This window comes from Crinia signifera, chromosome 6 (assembly GCF_055691185.1).
Source record: "Crinia signifera chromosome 6, ASM5569118v1, whole genome shotgun sequence".
Taxonomy (NCBI): Eukaryota; Metazoa; Chordata; class Amphibia; order Anura; family Myobatrachidae; genus Crinia; species Crinia signifera.
Window position 1 is genome coordinate 96,657,403 of NC_139222.1, and position 19,699 is coordinate 96,677,101.

The 19,699-nt window shown below is 41.5% G+C and overlaps 1 protein-coding gene across 2 annotated transcripts in view; it reads left to right on the forward strand.

Moving 5' to 3' along the window:
* DOK5 (docking protein 5) overlaps nt 1-19,699 on the forward strand; it is a 150,605-nt gene that overhangs the window by 71,582 nt on the left and 59,324 nt on the right. For both annotated transcript variants that reach the window (XM_083146526.1, XM_083146525.1), the window contains exon 2: nt 16,734-16,841. In XM_083146526.1, coding sequence (XP_083002652.1) covers nt 16,734-16,841 — 108 coding nt within the window. The remainder of the gene's footprint in view (nt 1-16,733; nt 16,842-19,699) is intronic.

Genomic DNA, 19,699 nt, shown 5'->3' on the forward strand with positions numbered 1-19,699 from the left:
CGGTTCAAGAGCCTGGTGCTGGTTTCTTAAATACGGGAATCCCTATACATTTGTCCCCTGTATTATTTTTTACGAAGACCGGTTCAATAAGCCCGGGGCTGGTTATTCCCAGGAGAGGGGACCCTACACCGATTGTATTTTTTTAATTTTGACTTTTATGTGAGATCTGTGCATGGTTCTGTCAAACTCACCAGCCTGAACTGGGTCTATTTGTTTTACCATTTTTGGTAATGTTTACCAAAAATCGCACCCTATCACATTTGCAATTGTATACTTTATAATGGGAAAACATCTGAATACGAATTGTGTGGTAAAAAGTGTGATTTTTACCGCAATTCGCATTTTATTACACGTGTGATTTTTCGGAAAACCTACGAATTCGGACGTTTTTTGACTAAAAATCTCAAAAGTCTAGAAATCTCATTCTATTACATGTCACCAAAATGTCTGGTAAGGTCTATAGCCAATTTGCACCTTAGAGATGAGGAAATGGATAATGCAGGATAATGTAATATACCCAGGTTGGCATGGGTACATCAGATGAGTGAGCATCATAAATTTAAACCCAATGCCCATAATAGTAAGACGATTGGTCGCGATCGGAATAAATAATCCTTTGTGCTTCTATTTCATTGTACAATATTTTTCTTAATCTCTAAACTAGACAGAGGCTTATCATGGTTATAATTGTGTTATAGAGACATAAATTGTTATCTAATGTAGATAATCTTTATCGATTGTTTAGTGCATAAACTAGCAATATAATTGTCTTTGCTAAACAGACCCTCTGCCGCTGCTGTGAAATAAAATGGGGGGGGGAACCGATGAACAAAGAGCTCCCTCCGTTATCTCAGGTCACCATTGATTTAAACTGCGGGAATAATCCACTTTGAGAATTAAAGGTCACATGACCCATGCACTGCTCAATATTTCCTGCTGTATAGACACAGCAGTTTCTTAATTAAACTGAATGGCACGTGGATCAAAATTAGTTTAATGCATAAATACTGTAGTTGTGTCCTGGAATTCTTGAAACATTTAAAGCGACACTTATATCAATGCAAATCCTCAGGGATTTAGAAGGAAAGTACCAGTTTACTAGTCTTCTTATTTCCTAATTGGCTATTCCTATAGCTGCCAGTGAAAATCCCTGGATTTATTTATTAAACTCTAAATACACGTTAGAGACCAGTCAGCATTTGGAAGGATACAGTAAGTAAAACACACGTTGTACATTTTATGCTTTAGGAAAAACAAGCAGATCTGCAAATATGATGGTTGCTGATGCCAATCAATATTGTAAGCAGATATTTTACAAGGCTGTCAGATAAATCAAGGTTGCGCAATACCGTAACAAAACACGAATGCAAAGCTCTTGTTTTCTATGCATGAGCGACTGCAAATTAATCTTTCCACTGGAAATCTGTATCAGCTGACAAATCTAAAGAACTAAAGAAAAATTGGAACATCAAGCTTCCCCTTCATCCAGGACACTCTCACACACACACACACACACACACACACACACACACACACACATATATATATATTTATATATATATATATATATAATATATATAAAATTGCATTTAGAGAGCCAGCAACATCTCAATGAATACTTAGCATCCTGTAGTAGCAATAGTAGTTCCCCTCCCGTCCCCCCTCCCGTCCCCCGCCCCCTCCTACAGTGAGCTGGCTGCCCTCTCCTGGAGAGGGAAGCAGAAATGTCACAACTATAAGTAGCAACAAGGCAATGTATATGGTTTAAAAAGTACCCTCCAGGAAAGCACATGGCGCCGACAGCTGTTTCCGTGCGCTTTACCGCACCTTAGTCATGGTAAAGCCCACCGAAACAGCTGTTGGCGCAATGTGCTTTTCAGGAGAGGACTCTACTTTTTAAAGCATATACATTGCCTTGTTGCTACTACAGGATGCTAAGTATTTGTCCCGCTATTTTTACATTTGTTTGATTGCACTTATGTCGTTTTTTGCTATACATTTAATTTAATCTTTTTTCATTGAGATGTGGAAGGCTCTCTAAATGCAATTGTGCATTACTACATATATTGGCTACAGCACTCCACTTTTATTGGATGTTAGTGTTAGATGTTATATATATATATATATATATATATATATATGAGAAGGTGGTTGTGGCCCCAAGAATGCGCTTAGATGAGCAGCACCACTATAGTACCTTGCTGTTAGTTGAGGTACAAATAGAGTAAAGATATAGGGAAAGAATAGGGGTGCGCTAAAGATACCACTACAAAATTACAAATATAATAAGTCAATAATTTCATAAAAACAAATAAGCATTTATTAAAGGTTATTCAGTAATGCATTTTTCTTTTCACTGTTTAGAGGTTTTCATTTATGTTGTATATAGATCTGCGGCCCGACGCGTTTCGTCCCTTAGGACTTCATCAGGGGCGATGACCCAATCGAAATGGGTGAGAGAGAATAGATAATCAACCTCGTTAGGCTTCTTTGTATAAAAAAATAGGTATGTTCTGGAGTACGCAGTGGTGGGTAGATGTGACCAATTATGGTGTGTATAAGGTCCCAGTATCAGGTATAACTGACTAGTGATCACCCGTAACTTCAGTTTGATGTCACTCCGTTCAAACGGAAATATATACAGTGGGCAGCCACAGGATAGAAAGCAAATATCTCTAAATCCAAAGGAGATGTATATTCGGAGACCAGGTGGCTGTTTGTTCCCGGTTAGTACATACAGTCTCAGGATAGAAAGCAGATATCTCTAAATCCAAAGGGGATGTTAATTCAGACCCGGTAGCTGTTAGTTCCCGGTTAGCATATACAGTCTCTAAAAATAATCAGTGAAAGGAGTCACAGGGTCTCCAGGAGCCAGGAATCACAGGATCTCCAGGAGCCATATATATATATATTTCTCCACTTTCCCCGCACCAGCACTACCTGCACTTTATGCGCATCTTGATGAAAAGGCTTGCAGCCTTGAAACATTGATGATGACTCCATGATGATGCTATTTGTTGCACTTTAAAATTATAAAGACTTCATTACCTTAACTCCGTGAGTGCCGCTTTCTTCCCGCTGGAATTACCAAAAACCAGGGGACGCCGTACATTGCATTATTGTATTGTATATATATATATATAAGATAAAAGACCTTTATGTGCGCTAGAGAAGGCAGCAGCAGCTCTATAAGTCCTCCCTGTTAGCGGAGGAACGGGTTGTAGGGATATACAAAAATAGAGAGCGCTAGAGGTATATTACCACCAGTAAGATGACATTTACTGTACACCAATCAGTAGGAATCATTTTTATATTTAATATAACAAATGTAATTTAAAAATCAGGTAAAATAGGACATAACAACCCATTCAAAGTAATTGTGAGGGCAATTCTTGATGAAATGGAACTAGAAACCCAATGTTTTTCATCATAATGACTTCATCAGGGGTAAAAATTCCAAATGTAACAAAATAAGTTTGGATTTAAGCTGTAAGTAGGTCCTATGGTACTTGTGTAATAGCACTGTGCCGGGCTACGCTACATTTTCAGTGTAGGCTAAGCAACGATGTCAGCATAGCCCAATGGCTGCCTAGCGTACTTAGCGTAGTGACTCCGTGGCAGCCCGGCTCTGTCCCCGACGTCCATGGCTCTATCCCCGGTGTCCATGGCTCTGTCCCCGGTGTCTATGGCAAGCCTAGTGAGCACCTCTCACATATCTCCATTAACTGCCAGATTCCCTGCGATGGCGCACGCCGGCGGAGAGGGGATCATGTGGGCACCAGCGGAGAGGCGCTCCAGCTGTCTGAAACGCAGTAATTATTGCGGCAGGGTACGGCAACCCTGCCTGTGTCCGCTTCAGGGAGATGGGGTTAGGGGGTTCGGTAGCAGGTATGTTTCGTGCATAAAGGAGGTTATGCGGGCGCAAGTGCATTTTATGCACAATACAGGAGATATTTGCCAGTGCTCCATGTTACATACTGGTGCAAACGCCTCCTATTTAAACCCCCACTATCCACGCCAGCCCAAAGCGTGGTGATCATAGCGAGCCCCGCAAGGGGACGCGTTATGCGCCCCCCCAACCTGTTTATACCCATGTCGGCACGGAGTTGATTTTATAAAGTGTGGTGAGCGCAGCGAGCCACCGAGCCCGAAGCGTGGCGAGCGGACGCGGAATTCATGTAAAGTAATTTGCATCTGCTCGCCACACTTGCCGTGGATAGTGGTGGTGTTTCAGGAACACATTCACACCTGCCATATCATACATCTGAGACAGTAAGGACGACATGTGCTAACTGGTAACTGGATTTTTGTTAATAATAAAGAAGAAAAAAGCAACTTAACAAAGTAAATATCAAATTCTCAAGAAAAAGAAAATAATTAAACAGTTATTCTGATACAGGGACGCTGACTACGCTGGCCGCGGAACCACTATGCTACTTCTGACAGGGACGCTGACTATGCTAACTACACTAAGCGCCCACGGGAACACTATGCTACTTCTGACTGACTATGCTAGCTACGCTCGCCATGCGAACACTACACTGATTCTGACAGGGACGCGACACTAACTACAAAATGGGCGCCGTGCTATTACACAAGTACCGGTCCTATATATATAATTACTATATAATTATTAATATATAATTACTCCTCACCTCTATGAGGTGCAGTGGCACCACTGGCCAATAGAGTCTGCTCAACAGTCAAAAGTAAAAGCAATTTTTGCAGAGACAGTAATCTGTTTCAAATTTGCTGGATATGGAGAGAGGAAGCTGTGAAGACAGAGATTGAAGGTAGGAGCAGATTGGGTGACGTGGAGAGTTTGTGGGCTAAAACTGTCACAGCTCAAGGTGACATTAAAAACTGTCACAGCTCAAAGTGAAATAACTTTGCAGAAGCCATCATTTTGATGGGCTTTTAAATAGTATACTATAACTCAGTACTTTCAATAATTAACCTGTTGTATTATGATGTGTGGAAGTTTATCTCATTCACATGAATTAGTTCAGAGTGCCTGAGGTGAATTGACTAAGATGGGAGTTCTATGTTGTTATGTCACCTATCGTTGATTGAGTGTAATGGTTCACTCTGATTGCTTGATTCTTTTACCTAACTTGTCTCCATAGGAGTACTTGCTGTCTTTGCTTCTAGCATACCGATCTCCTCAATGGTTTCTTGAATCTTGCACTTTTGACTTAATGTGAATGCTCCCTCATCTTCTCTTGAGACTTTCATTCCCAAGTATTTGGCCTAGGTCTTTTGTTCCAAACTGTTTAGTTCTTGTAGTAGTTCAACTTCATCCCCTTCTTGTTCAAAACAAACTAGCAAATCATCCACGAAAATGAATGCATATAGACTTCTTTCCTCTTTTGATTTTGTATAAAGACAGGGGTCTGCTTTGCTTCTGATGAACCCCTTCTCCATCAATACTTCATTTATCTTTGTATTCCATGCTCTCGCTGCTTGTTTTAGACCGTATAGACTTTTGTTAAGCTTGCATACGTGATCTGGTAATTGATCATCTAGGAAGCCTGGTGGTTGCTCCATGTATATGTCTTCCTTTAGTTCACCATGTAGAAAGGCTGTCTTTACATCAAAATGTTTCACCTGCATACCTTTTATGGCTGCTGTTAGAAGTAAGGTTCTGATGGTGGTGTGCTTCACAACTGGAGCAAACGTTTCATCATCGTCTTCTCCAAATTTCTGTGAATAACCTTTAGCAACTAATCTTGCCTTGTATCTTTCTACTTTTCCTTCAGTATCGTATTTGACCTTAAAAGTGTATTTGCATCCTATGGCCTTTTTATCTGGTCAATGTCCATGTCTGGTTATCTTTCATCGACTCCATTTCTTCCTTTGCGGCTCCTAGCCATTTCTGTGCTTCTCTTTCTGGAAAGGTAGCAATTTCTTCCCATGATGTAGGTTCTCATATGTTAATTGCCTTTGCTTTGTAAGATAGAAGTACAGGAGCCTTTCCTTTATTTTCTCTTGAATAGCGTCTCACTCCTTCTGTTGTACTTTCCTGAGTGTCGCTGGGATCTATCTTATGCTGTACCTCAAATTCTTGAGTGATCTCTTCTTTATCTGTTTCATTGGATTCTGTCTTTTCCTCTTCAACTGAGTTTGCAGGAACTATGACATCATCTCTTGGTTCTTCTATGAATGTCACACTGTTGTTTATGGTTATTCTATCACCTTTTTGACTTAAGATTATGTAACCTTTTGAATGTTCACTGTAATCGACTAGGACTCCCTCTACTGCTTGGTTCTGGAACTTGCTCTGTTTTTTCCCCCGCAGGAATGTAGGCGAAGGCTTTGCATCCAAAAACTCTGATGTGTTTTAGGCTGGGATTTTTACCATACCATAGCTCATAAGGTGTCTTCGCCATTTTGTTCTGGCGTGTACGGTATAGTCTTCTGATGCTCTATGCCCAGTCTTCTTAAGTACTGTTCTATTTCTGCCCTGTGAACTCTCCTCCATTGTCACTGCGAAAAGTTAGCATATTCCTCTTGAATCTGTTTCTGGTCATGGATACATAATCTTGCAGCTTGTAAAAGACTTAATCTTTGCTTTGTATAAGATAAGTGACTGTGAATCTGGAATAGTCATCAGTAAATTGCAGCATATACCTTTTGCCTCCTGATGTGCGTGTTTTCATAGGTCGGCATACATCACTGTGTACAAGATCTAATGGTCTTGAAGCTCTGCTTTCACTTTTCTTTGGTATTGTCACCTTTGTTGCTTTTGCTTTTATACAACATTGGCATGTCATTATTTCTCAACAATTTGACACTGTGAGGTCTCTTCTCTGCATCTCCTTTATGCAATCTGGGTGTCTATGTCCCAATCTTCTGTGCCACTTGTGAAGGTAATCTGCATGTTTCTGTGTACTTAGCTTTACCTGCTGTGCTGCAATATCCAGGCAATATAAGTGTTTTTTTCTGGCTGTAGCTAGTGTTATTCTTCCATTTTGGATAAAACACTTATTGTGGAATTTTACAGTAAGTCCTTTTTCTGCTTAATTCTTTACTGACAATAATGCCCCTTCCAGTTTAGGAACATATAGTACATCTGTTACTGGTATCTGTATGTAGTTGCCATTACCCTTGGAGCATAGGAATTGACCTTTCTCTTTCCCTTTCCCTTCTGCAATGATGTTTTTACCATCTGCCAGGTAGATAGTTTCCTTATGGTTCAAATCAAGTTCAGTGAATAAGTCCTTGTTATTTGTCATATGACTAGTCGCTCCTAAATTCACATACCATTTGTCTGACAATTGGGCTACTGTCACTTTAAATGTCCCATTCAAAATATGTGCACTTGTTTCTGTGAGTGTGGCTTTGGCTCTTTGTTTGTGAAATCTTTCAGTTGGTCTGTGCTGTTCTGACTTCCATATGGTGCAATCTTTCTTTAAGTGACCCACTTTCTTGCATCTGAAGCATGCTTTTATTTGCTTAGTGCCTGCCATTTTAAGTGCTTTCTCTGTGTCACTTTCAGTATTACACTCTGTAAGCTCCTTCCTGTGCTTATACTCCTCTATGAGCCAGTTCTTCACAAAGTCTAGTGTGATTTCTGCTTCATGTCTCATTTCTAGTGCATTTATTAGAGCACTGTTTATGTCTGGTAAACTGCACAGTAAAATAACTACTATGTGGTTGCTTTTAATTTCTTCTCCCATTGACCTGAGCTTTATAGTTATATCTAGTAGTGCATAAATGTGTTCTTACATTGTCTTATCTTTGTTAAACCTCATCTGGTATAACTTTCTTAATAGGAATAGTTTGCTGTTCAAACTTGACCTTTCATGCACTCTCTGCTAAGCTGTCCACATGTCTTTAGCTGTCTGTTGTTCTTTGATATAAATGAGTTGATCATCTTGCACTAGTAAGCTTATGGTTTCTCTAGCCTGTTTGTCCTTCTTATTCCACTGCTGATCCTCTTCTGCAGGTTTGTCTGCACTTATGACTTCCCATAAATCATCCCTTGTTAATAGCATTTCTACTTGAAACTTCCATATCTGATAGTTTTCATTAGAAGGCTTGCTTGCAGCCAGTATGAGATCAGTGTAATTATCCATATTCCCTTTTGCATGAATCTCTCTATTCTTCTGTAGTATTAAACTTGTTTGTACTCACAGTTTTCCTCAGAGATTTTCCTGGGTGATTTTTGTGTATTTGTACACAGTCTTCTGTCAGCATCTGCTGGGACTTGTAGTGCTGTGTCTTCTCTGACTTGCAATACACTCCAGATTTATTTTATCTTGTGTAGACTTCAACTTGTGCTGACTCCAGTCTGGGCCCATAACCATAGTTGCGAAACAACAAAAAACTGGGCACTGGCTAGGAGTGTGTTACGAAGCAACTACTTGGGAGGGGTGAGTAATCCCTCAATAGAAAGGTAAAGATAAAAGATAATAAAGTAACGCTACTACACCATTGAACATTTAAAGTATAACATTTAATAACACTTCAAATAAAATATAAGGGATCGTTCCCATATATACCGCCAATTGTATCTGCATAGGCTCCAATATTCCAATTTTAAACTCTGGATGGATGGAATAACACAGTCAACACGTGTGGGTGGTTGAGTTTATATAGTTACCACAGTTGTAGTCACCAGGAGATTTTATTCCAATTGGATTGCATTTGCAGCAAAAAGTTTCTCCAAGATGGGTGATGGTAACAAGGTCCAGAGGTGGAAAGGGTGTGGCAAGAAAGTCACAGGGGGTGGCTGGTCCGGATCCAAATGGAAGTGTGATAAAAGTGCTGGGTATAATGTCCAGGGCATGCTCCTGATGCGTTTCCCTGCATCTAATTGCAGCTTTGTCATTCCTGTTGCATATATTCCAATAACCTATAGCAACCAATCAGATTCTATCTATAATCTTCTAGAAGGTGCTAAATAAATAGGAAGTAGAATCTGATTGGTTGTTATGAGCAACATCCCATCTTCAATAGAACTCTAACTAGAATAAATCTTAGAAAATGTACCACCTTAATTCTAGTAAACAGAGATTTACCTGGATAGAGAAAAGCTCTATATCCAGAGAAACTGGGACACTCTCTGCATCCTAAGATGGTGATAGCAGAAGAAAATAAACAAAAAAATGCTCTATATGCATATAAGATTTATTATCGCTGGTATTTGGTCCCAGTTAAACGAAATAGAATTTATAGCTCTGCTTCGCCTTTATGCTGGAGAGGCTTGTTGGGCTCTTTTTTGCACATACAGTATGGTGGACTTGTCCTAAAATTGAGGCTTTTGGGAAAAAAGTGGCGAATTTATTGAGTAAAGTGTTACTAACTAATGTAATTAGAGATCCATGGTCTTTCCTTTTGGGACATCCAATAGCTTATTTAGAACCACTTTCAGAAAAATTAGCAATCCAGATATTAAGTGCTGCAAGATGTCTAATTGCATCACATTGGAAAAGTCTGGATCCCCCTTCTTCTCATGCATTTGATAAATAGAATATGGTTTGTGGCCTCAATGGAGAAGATCTCAGCATTTTTACAAAATAGATCCATAAAATGTATTCAAATTTGGAAGCCATGGTTTGTTTATACGCAATTGCTATTTGGTGGGAAAAAAATGTGCCCAACTTGAGCAGTATTTATTCTGATTTTTATTTATGTCCTCTTTCTATGAGGGAATAAGGGATAAAGGAGACACTTAACTGCCTTTTTTTTTAAATATAAATTCCCCGTGGCATTTATTATCTTTATTTGCTTTATTTATTAACATCTTCATTTATTTTTCATATTTATTTTTTATTTATTTATTTATTTATTTATTTATTTATTTATTTTAATTTATTTTGTGTGTCATTCCACAATTTAAAGGTTTATGATTAAGTTTGAGTTAAAAATATAAATTCTAAGGCTCAGGAAAGCGACACAGTGTTCTTTGCGAAATTTGAAAAGCTGTATATTTCGTTCTATGTATATTTGTATATTTTATTGATACTCTTGAACATTGTAAGCTGTTTATTAAACACTGAATAAAATATATTGATTTAAAAAAATGCTCTATACATTTTTCCAATTGATTTTTTTTTGCATATATTTTTACCTTTTCCAATTATTGTTTTACATATTTGCTGACTTTGGCAAGTTTGCAACCACAGAAGAGAAAGCAAGCGGTGATGATGGGCAAAGTGCGGTCCCACTCCCAAGTGTTAGACTAGGCCATAAAGGGCCCACTAGGGAATGTAGTAGTAGGAACTCAAGTTTATAGGGTGTGGCTAACTATTAGAGAAGTAGGTGTGGCCTGCAGTGGGACTTGGTCAACCCATAGAAAGGACGTACAAAGAACTATATGATTGGTACAAGGACTGATCTTTACTTTTACAGATAGATGTTGTATACTGCAGTATAAAAGAGGCATTACCTCTGTTTTATACTCTCCAACTATGCCTGCAAAGTCAGTATATTGGGAGGTATCTTCTGTACATTGCTGTTCTGCTTAGCTTAGTAGTGATAAGTTAATGAATATGTGTTTGAAGGAAGGAGGAGCAGCCCAGAAAATTAACTGGGTGTGTTCTGGGAGTGTGGCCACATCCCCATCGCTATGTGGTCAAGTACATTTTTGTGAATGAAAAGCATGAAATCTAATGTCCTAGGAGAACTAATACCCTGACACAAGCATGTTATCACATACACAGTCTAGTACGGAAACATGAAAATCCCTTTTCTAATCACTGTGAAGTATGCTTGCCTACTATCCCGAAACATCTCGGGACTTCAGCGGACTCCCATTTGTGTACCCTTCTGCATTCCTTCCACTTTATACTGAAATGAACAGAACCAGGCATTGATGTCACAATCCTCTGGTCATCATGTCACTTTAACCCTACACCCAGTGCCGGATTACCTTTTAGGCAGATTAGGCACTGTCCTATTGGCCCAGCACCTTTTAGGGCCTCAAATCAGTGGATCACAATAATATTGATTTAATCTTGATAGCAAATAAAAATCAAGCTTTTTTAAATTGTTTCCATAACCAACTCAAATAAACAAAAACTTTACATTAAAGATCCTATATAGAAAAAAAACTGTATTTAAGTAATATACCCATTAACAACTTAAAGCACATAAACCAATAAACACTAGACATCCAATTCACATTATAGCTTCCAAATTGTAGAACATTGGTTGGTAAAAGGAAAAATATATTAGGAGATAATTTGTAAGTGGGGCTCTGAGGTGTTGACTGCTTGGGAGCCTACACAGGGGTTTAATCCAGCACTCCCCAGCCTTTCTTCACAGATGGGCAGGGCCCACACTAATTAGCTGCTTCTCCCTTCCAGCAACTCTCCTGAAAGTGGAAAATGTTTAAGTAATATTTGCTATATTTCCCACCCATGCCAGTTATGGGAAGTCAGTCCTTCTTTTATGCAATAATGAAGTTAATCCAGATTTGCACGGGGTTAGGAGGTGATGCATTTCCACATGCTGGGTTTATGTATGTCATGCAGTATGAAACAAATATGGGCACACATCCCCGTCTGCCATTATCAGAACCATATACGTCTCCTCTGGTATTGGGAGGTATGAATCTGTCTGTAAGTAAAATTTTCCAGATATGCTGTATGACTATGGATATCGAGGGGGGATGAGTCCCCTGGTAAAAACTATCCAAGCACCAGTGACGAGTGGTCGCGATAGGCAAGGGATGCAGAGCCTCACCTGTCATACACCTGTATATTTCACAGTTTTGACTATAAAAATCATTAGAATAATACAGATGGAGAGCCTCTCAGCCAGCACAGGGAATCTCACACGTACGCGCATCCATGGGAGCTGCTCCATCTGTATATGGGAAAAAGTATTTGGCCACAACCATTATTTATTGAGTTCAGGTGTTTCAAACAGACCCATTAGCACAGGTATATGAAATCAGTCTCTATTTGCAAACATTTGTGATGCAAAATGGGTTGTTCTGAAGAGCTCAGTGACTTCAAGCGTGGTACTCTGATAGGATGCCATCTGTGCTATAAAACGGTTTGTGAAATTGAATACCTGCTGGATATTCCACAGTCAACTGCAAGTGATATTATTATTAATTGGAAGTGTTTAAGAAGAACAGCAACTCAGTCACAAAGCGGAAGGCCATGTTAAACCTCAAAGCGGGGTCAAAGACTGCTAAGGCACATGGTGCGTAACAGTCAACAACGCTCTCCTGATTCCATATGTGGTGACCGGGGTACAAAGGGAACGGGTCCCCCTTACCTTACTGTCTCAGAGACGACTCAGGTTCATCCGTTGTTCTATCTTCCGGTGGACGAGAGAGGGACTCTTCAATGAAAGGGGACAGCGTTCTGCGATGCAACTCAAATTTATTGATAAATGACAGTAATCGATGCCCACTGACCCTCGCTGCGCAGCAGTACTAGGGAGTGATGGTATATCAATCGTTAACAATACTTGGGAACATATACTTTGACCGTGAGTTCTATACCAGAGGCTAATTGGGCACAGGTACCCTAGCCAGAGACAGTCAATTAACCAGCAGGCTTAATAACATCGACAACAAATGACCCAACCGGGTTACGCACATGCCCACGTGGGCCTACGAACTCCACGTGCCCAAAGTACCGTAGCGACACTCGGGGTCAAACACCCCCACTTTTAATATTACTACTGGATCAGGACAGTCGGCACGGTACCGTCGGCACTGGAGTCATACCTTTAGACATACACACAAATTTGAAAAAGGAAATATTCACTAGGAATAATCAAGCGCTATGACAATGAGCTGGTTCTATAATGTAAGCTGCTGCCTGGGTGTGGGGGTAGTCACTCCCCACTGATGAAGAGGAAGAAGGAACTTGCACAAGGCAAGTGAGGCAGCGCTTATTTCAATGAATAAACCAAAATGGTGTAAAAAGGTATACATTTTACTGTTTAAAATAGCATATAAATACAATACACATTTATAGGTAATAAACAATGAATAACATAACTCAATAAAAATGGAAGGTGGGGAAATAAAAGTAAATTGGAATTAATAATGACAATAATAAAAAACAGGGTATCCCGCCTCAGTGGACGCGCATGTAGTGGGAAAATATATTTTTGATCACTGAATTGTGGAGGGCAGGTAAGTGCACTTTACCGGCTTGAAGTTGTGGATCCTTTTTGAAGAAGGAAGGGGTAGCTGGAAAGTCCTCACGATTTTTGCAGCCGTGGAATGTGCCGCTGGAGGAGTCAAAAGTCGCAGGAAGAATCAGTCCTCTGGTTGAGGTGTGAGACAGATGGTGTATGTCTCAAACACCGGAGGGAAGTTGTTACAGCAATTTGACCTGTGATTACCAGCAATCAATTGGGATATGGCTTCCGTGTCCAAGTTGGAGACCTCGCTAGGTATAGATGTTGTTGACCAGCGGTAACATGGAACACGGTGTCCGCCTTTAAGTGGGATCCAATACTGGGGTGTAATTGAGCGTCCACAAATGGGTGAGAGTCCACAACAGTGTCCTGGGGCGATGTCCTGAGGCAGGGATAAACAGGGGTATCACCTAACGCGTTTCACTGCGTCCTGCAGCTTTATCAAAGGATAAAGCTGCAGGACGCAGTGAAACGCGTTAGGTGATACCCCTGTTTATCCCTGCCTCAGGACATCGCCCCAGGACACTGTTGTGGACTCTCACCCATTTGTGGACGCTCAATTACACCCCAGTATTGGATCCCACTTAAAGGCGGACACCGTGTTCCATGTTACCGCTGGTCAACAACATCTATACCTAGCGAGGTCTCCAACTTGGACACGGAAGCCATATCCCAATTGATTGCTGGTAATCACAGGTCAAATTGCTGTAACAACTTCCCTCCGGTGTTTGAGACATACACCATCTGTCTCACACCTCAACCAGAGGACTGATTCTTCCTGCGACTTTTGACTCCTCCAGCGGCACATTCCACGGCTGCAAAAATCGTGAGGACTTTCCAGCTACCCCTTCCTTCTTCAAAAAGGATCCACAACTTCAAGCCGGTAAAGTGCACTTACCTGCCCTCCACAATTCAGTGATCAAAAATATATTTTCCCACTACATGCGCGTCCACTGAGGCGGGATACCCTGTTTTTTATTATTGTCATTATTAATTCCAATTTACTTTTATTTCCCCACCTTCCATTTTTATTGAGTTATGTTATTCATTGTTTATTACCTATAAATGTGTATTGTATTTATATGCTATTTTAAACAGTAAAATTTATACCTTTTTACACCATTTTGGTTTATTCATTGAAATAAGCGCTGCCTCACTTGCCTTGTGCAAGTTCCTTCTTCCCATACACACAAATTTAACTGTATACAATACGCCACTAATAACAATTAGAATAGTAATGAGAAATGGGACAACCGGGGTACCCTGTACAACTAAATAACGGTGGTGACGTCACCTTGCGTGGGGCTCAGTCCTACCCAACTTGTGCACAGGGGTCTGAAGAGATCAGTTCCATTAAGGGGTCCAATGTCTGTAATAATTCCGGCAACACTGGATAATGGAGGGGTAATACCCCAATAAATCCACAAGATGGCGGTGTTTCCCAAAGGTGTACTCAACCACCTGCAAATGGGGTTCCTAACTTAGAAAGTTCCCCCAACTGTAGTCCCAGGTAGGTGAGGCTATTTCCCCAGTGTGGGGGCTGGAAGAGCTCCCGGGTGCTGCAGGGGTACAAGGGGGTGAGGCAGTCAGTAGCACAGCTCCACAGGGTTAATGGGGCCTTTTGTCCTTTCTCTGTTTACTCAATTTATGTTGGTGGCAGGGAGTGCGGGTAGGGAACTCAGCTGGGGCTGTCCCATATACCTGTGGGTGGCAGTGGTCTGTGTTTGGTGGCAGGGGTCTGCGTTGGTGGCAGGGAGTGGGTCTTGGGACAGCTGGGAGGGAGTACCTGTTTACCGCAGCAAGGTGCAGGCTCCTGCCCGTCTCGACCCGTGCTCCGGCTGTCAGTCAGGTTGATCCGGCTCTCCGTCTCTTCTGCAGGGGCACTCTAGTGTGGGCGCTGCTACCGCAGCGTTGCCACACTCAGATACGCCGCACCTGCTCTGGGCTGCTTCACGCTGGGGTCCTCGCCGTCTCCCCACGCACCTTTGGCTCCTGCCGCAGCTTCCCTTGGTCCGGATGACGCGATGCCCGGCTTCTCCTCTCTTCTGCAATTAGCGGGGGTCAGTCGGCGGTCGGCGCCTCGTCCTCCTTCTCCTCCGGTCACAGGCGCGCACTTCTCTCTTCTCTCCCTCCAGCATAAACGCCACACGCCGTTCTCCTTCCTCGCTCTCCGTTTCTTCTGACGTCCGTCGGATCTCCGCCCCCCTTCCTCTTCTCACCCTGTGTCCAATCCCCTCACAGCAATCACCTGTCAGTCTTCCACGGAGGCACGAAATCCCGGGGGACATTAACCCCCTAGTGTCCAAATGGGAACGTGGGTAATAAGCAGTCTTGGGACACCACACATACTTAAGAGTTATAAAATGACAGTGGCAATAATGAAAGCACAATAACTGTGAGGCAGAAGATTAATGGAATGGGTTTCCATTTCCAAGCAGATGTATGCAAGCCTCACATCACCAAATCCAATGCCAAGAGTCAGATGTAGTGTGGTAAAGCACACAGATGCTGGACTGTGGAACAGTGTAATCGTGTTAAAAAAATCTCTTCTCTGGCAGTCAGACAGGCGAGTCTGGGTTTGTTGGATGACAGGGGAACGTAACTATGAATTTTTGGTGGTGGGAGGATAATGGTTAAGGCAGGATAAGGTGCCTAGCCCAGGATTATACCAAGATATTTAAACAATGCTATGTTTCGGGAAAGCCCTTTTCAACTGCAACAAAACTATGCCCCAGTGCACACAGCAAGGACTATAAAGACATGGTTTGAGGGGTTGATGAACTTGACCAGCCCCCACAGAGCCCTGACCTTGTGTACAGTCTTTTAAGAAGAGTAAAAGCTGTTATATCTGCAAAAGGGGGAACAACTCCATAATAAAGTATATGTAATTGAATGCAATGTCATTACAGTCCTTGTTGGTGTAATAAACAGATGTCCAAATACTTTTGTACATGGATATCATCGTTGTGTCATTTATATGCTTTTTGTGTTATTCATATAATTTTATATAATAAAAACTCATCAACAAATCATATATATGTGTGTGTGTGTGTGTGTGTGTGTGTGTGTGTGTGTATGTAAGTCTGCCTCTGATATTAGCTAGTGGATCCTCGTGCATGCCGCTCCAGGGGTATGGAAAGTATTGCGGTGGACCTTTTATTTAAAGTGCGGCCCTGACAGTTTTCCTGACCAATGAACGGCTCTTCTGAAAAATAAAATGGACCTAACCCTAGACCGGGGATTCTCAACCCTAACCAACAGGTCATGATAATCTATGTTGGTCAGTAATTATCCCACCTATTTTGCTGGTTGTGTCCTGGAAGTGGGGTTGCCCTGGGAACAGGGGTATATGGAGAAAGTAGCAGCGGCACTCATTACAGTGTGATGCTTTACACAGCTGCGTACCCGGTGTAATGGTCGGGCTGGCTGTGAATGTAAGAAAAAATACTTGTGTTACAGTAAATGTAAAAGGTTGTCAACACTTTCTCATACTGCAGCCACTGCAATGTCTTCATTCAGTCAGTGTGTTTAGGAGATTTTACATCGTAAGTATTTGAACCTGTAATTGAGCCTGTTGAGGACACTTGTGATGTGACAGTTCTGTCTTTCTCTGCTTGCAGATTTATCAGAGGTGTTGGTTAGTATTCAAGAAAGCATCTAGCAAGGGGCCGAAGAGACTGGAAAAGTTTTCCGACGAGCGTGCAGCTTATTTCCGATGTTACCATAAGGTAAATGTAAGATTTTGTTTTGCTTAAGGAGGGAGTGTAGCAGAACACAAAAAACAGAAATGTCTACAGCTTACAGGCTACAATGAAAAAACAGTGGGATTTGCCTACTAACGGGACACAGACAACTCTACATTTTTAAACATACACACACTGTCCCCCTCCCTCACCTACCCATGCCAATGCCTCGGCGACTGTGATAGACTATGAAGGCATTCGCACAGATGGTCTGCACATGCATGAATACTCGCACGCGCAGACCCTGCACCATCTGAATGGGGCCCCTTCTGAGCCATGTTGAATCAACCCCATGGTTTCACCCATATTAAGAACAAATATGTCCTAAGATCAAGTCTGAATTAGGCTCCATGTGCACTGCAGGTGAGGCAAACTAACATATGCCAAGAGAGTTATGTTTTGGCTGGGTGTGTTCAAACTAAAATCTAAATTGCAGTGTAAAAATAAAGCAGCCAGTATTTATCCTGCACAGAAAAAAAAATAACTCGCCCAAATCTAACTCTCTGCATGTTACGTAGCTCCCCCATCTGCAATGTACATGGTTTTGCCTATTTTGAGAACAAATGTATTGCGATCAGGTCTGAATTAGTCCCCAATACTTGTAGAGTGATAAAGTGGATAGAGATAAACAAAGCAGTTCTTAACTATCATTTTTCAAACATGTCATGTACCACCACGACAGTTAGGACTTGATTGGATGGTATATATAAAAATGTATTATTTTGTTTTAAAAATAAGGCTAAAAGGAATATTATACAGAAACAGTCAAAATAATTGAATTTCCAGTGTGCCAAAGCAATATTTGGATAGGGAGCATCTGATGCCAACAGGGGTGCCGAGAGAGGGGGGGAGCAGGTACAATTTACCCGGGCCCGGGCCTGTCAGGGGGGCCCTGGTTTGGACACACAGTTTTTTTTTAATTTGGTGGTAAGTCCCCCAACATGACCCATTCCATTAGGTACAATGGGGCAGATGTATTAAGCTTGAAGAAGAGATAAACTGGAGATAAAGGGGAGATAAAGTGTAAGGAGATAACGCACCAGCCAATCAGCTGTGTTCGAAATATGACAGTTGGGAGTTGATTGGCTGGTGCGTTATCTCCTTACACTTTATCTCCAGTTTATCTCTTCTCCAAGCTTAATACATCTTCCCCAAAATGCTCTGTTCCTGGACTTCCCTGCCAGTGGTAGTTACAGAGGTTGGACTCCAGCACAGTCCAAAATTCAAAGAGGGGCAGTCACATCAACTGCCAGTGAGTCCAGGACATTGATGCTTGGGGTGGCAGTATATGTGACCCCCCCTTTTTGAATATTGGATTGTGCTGCAGGCTCACATCTGTAACTGCCACTGGCAGGGAAGTCCAGGAACAGAGCATTTTGTAACTAATGGAATGGGCCATGTTGGAGGGTATGTGTAAATCCTTTGCAAAGAGCATGTAACCCCTGGCAGAGCATGTTAACCCTTGGCAGAGCATGTAAATCAGGGCAAACAGGTTAATCCCTGGCAGAGAATGTTAAACCCTGGCAGAGCATGTTAACCCCTTAATATGCAATGAGCATTACGGTGTGTGGCATAACGTGTAATAAGCATTATGGCATGTGGTATAATATGTAATGGGTGTGTGACATGTGTAATAGGTGTACATTTTTGTACGTGTATCCACCTTGGAAGCAGTGGCGTAACAACGGGTCCGCAGAGTGTGTGGGGAGCTCCGTCCGTGGGGGCCCCAGGAAGTTGTTGTAGCGGGGGCCCAGGATTTCTCTTGGTGGCCCTGGATGCCAATAGTATAGGTGGTCTCTTTGCTGTCAATAGAGCCCAACAGGAATGTCTCCTGACCACACATAGAAGAGACTACCTGCTGTATCTACTCAAGGAGAAAGGGAGAGAGGAGGAATTGGGAGCAGGCAAGGCCCTGTACATAGAGAATACCAAACAATTTCTGAAAAATACAGCTAATTCATTTACAAATAATAATACACATGAATGATTAAGATCTCGGGAATAGCCTCTCTGAATAAATGTGGGATTATTTCACTGAAGTAAGTTCCGATCCACTTTTTAAATCGTCAGAGAGGGCATTTGTGATAGAAATAGCAACTGTAATCTGTAATTTCATGCATATACTGCACTTTACAGTGGCATTTACCGCACATTAGTAGACTGTTCAAATCCTACAGCCTTTAATGTAACATAATTACAACATGCAATATATAATATATATATGTGCTCAACTAAATGTCTTGTTATGCTTCACGCAATGTAAAATGTTGTTTGCAGTTCTCTATAGATGTAAAAAGACATAAATCATTGTGGTTAGTACAGTAATTGGAGCTTATGCAGGGTTTGCTGGTAATGATTATAACAGAACTGTATTTACCGCAAGCACCAATTACACCTGGCTTATGCTGCTTCGCTTATGGTTAACGTCATCCACACAGCTCGACTTCGGTCAGTGACCCACACTTACTGAAGCTCATTAGACCCCTGACCCCCAAGGCATTGCAGTGCGTGCCTGTGTGCTGTTTACTTTTGATACAACTTGTTCATAGATTATTTTTTTTACAGAATATTTAATGCATTTAGTACATGTTGCAGGTAAAGGGGCTTTCCACATCTAATGACTTTCATTATTGACATGCAACATTCCTTATGCAAATGAAACTAATTGCACTGCATTATCTTGCTAGCTTTGGATCCATATCATTAGCTCTTCGTTCCAATAGCCTTGGAATATGTGCTTATCCGTTTGCATTAAGCAAAAAAGGTAGTTGTGTTATTTTCCCTACTGGATCTAAAGCCAAATGTGTCTGCACAGGCAGATGCTTTAAAGTAGGCATGTCCAA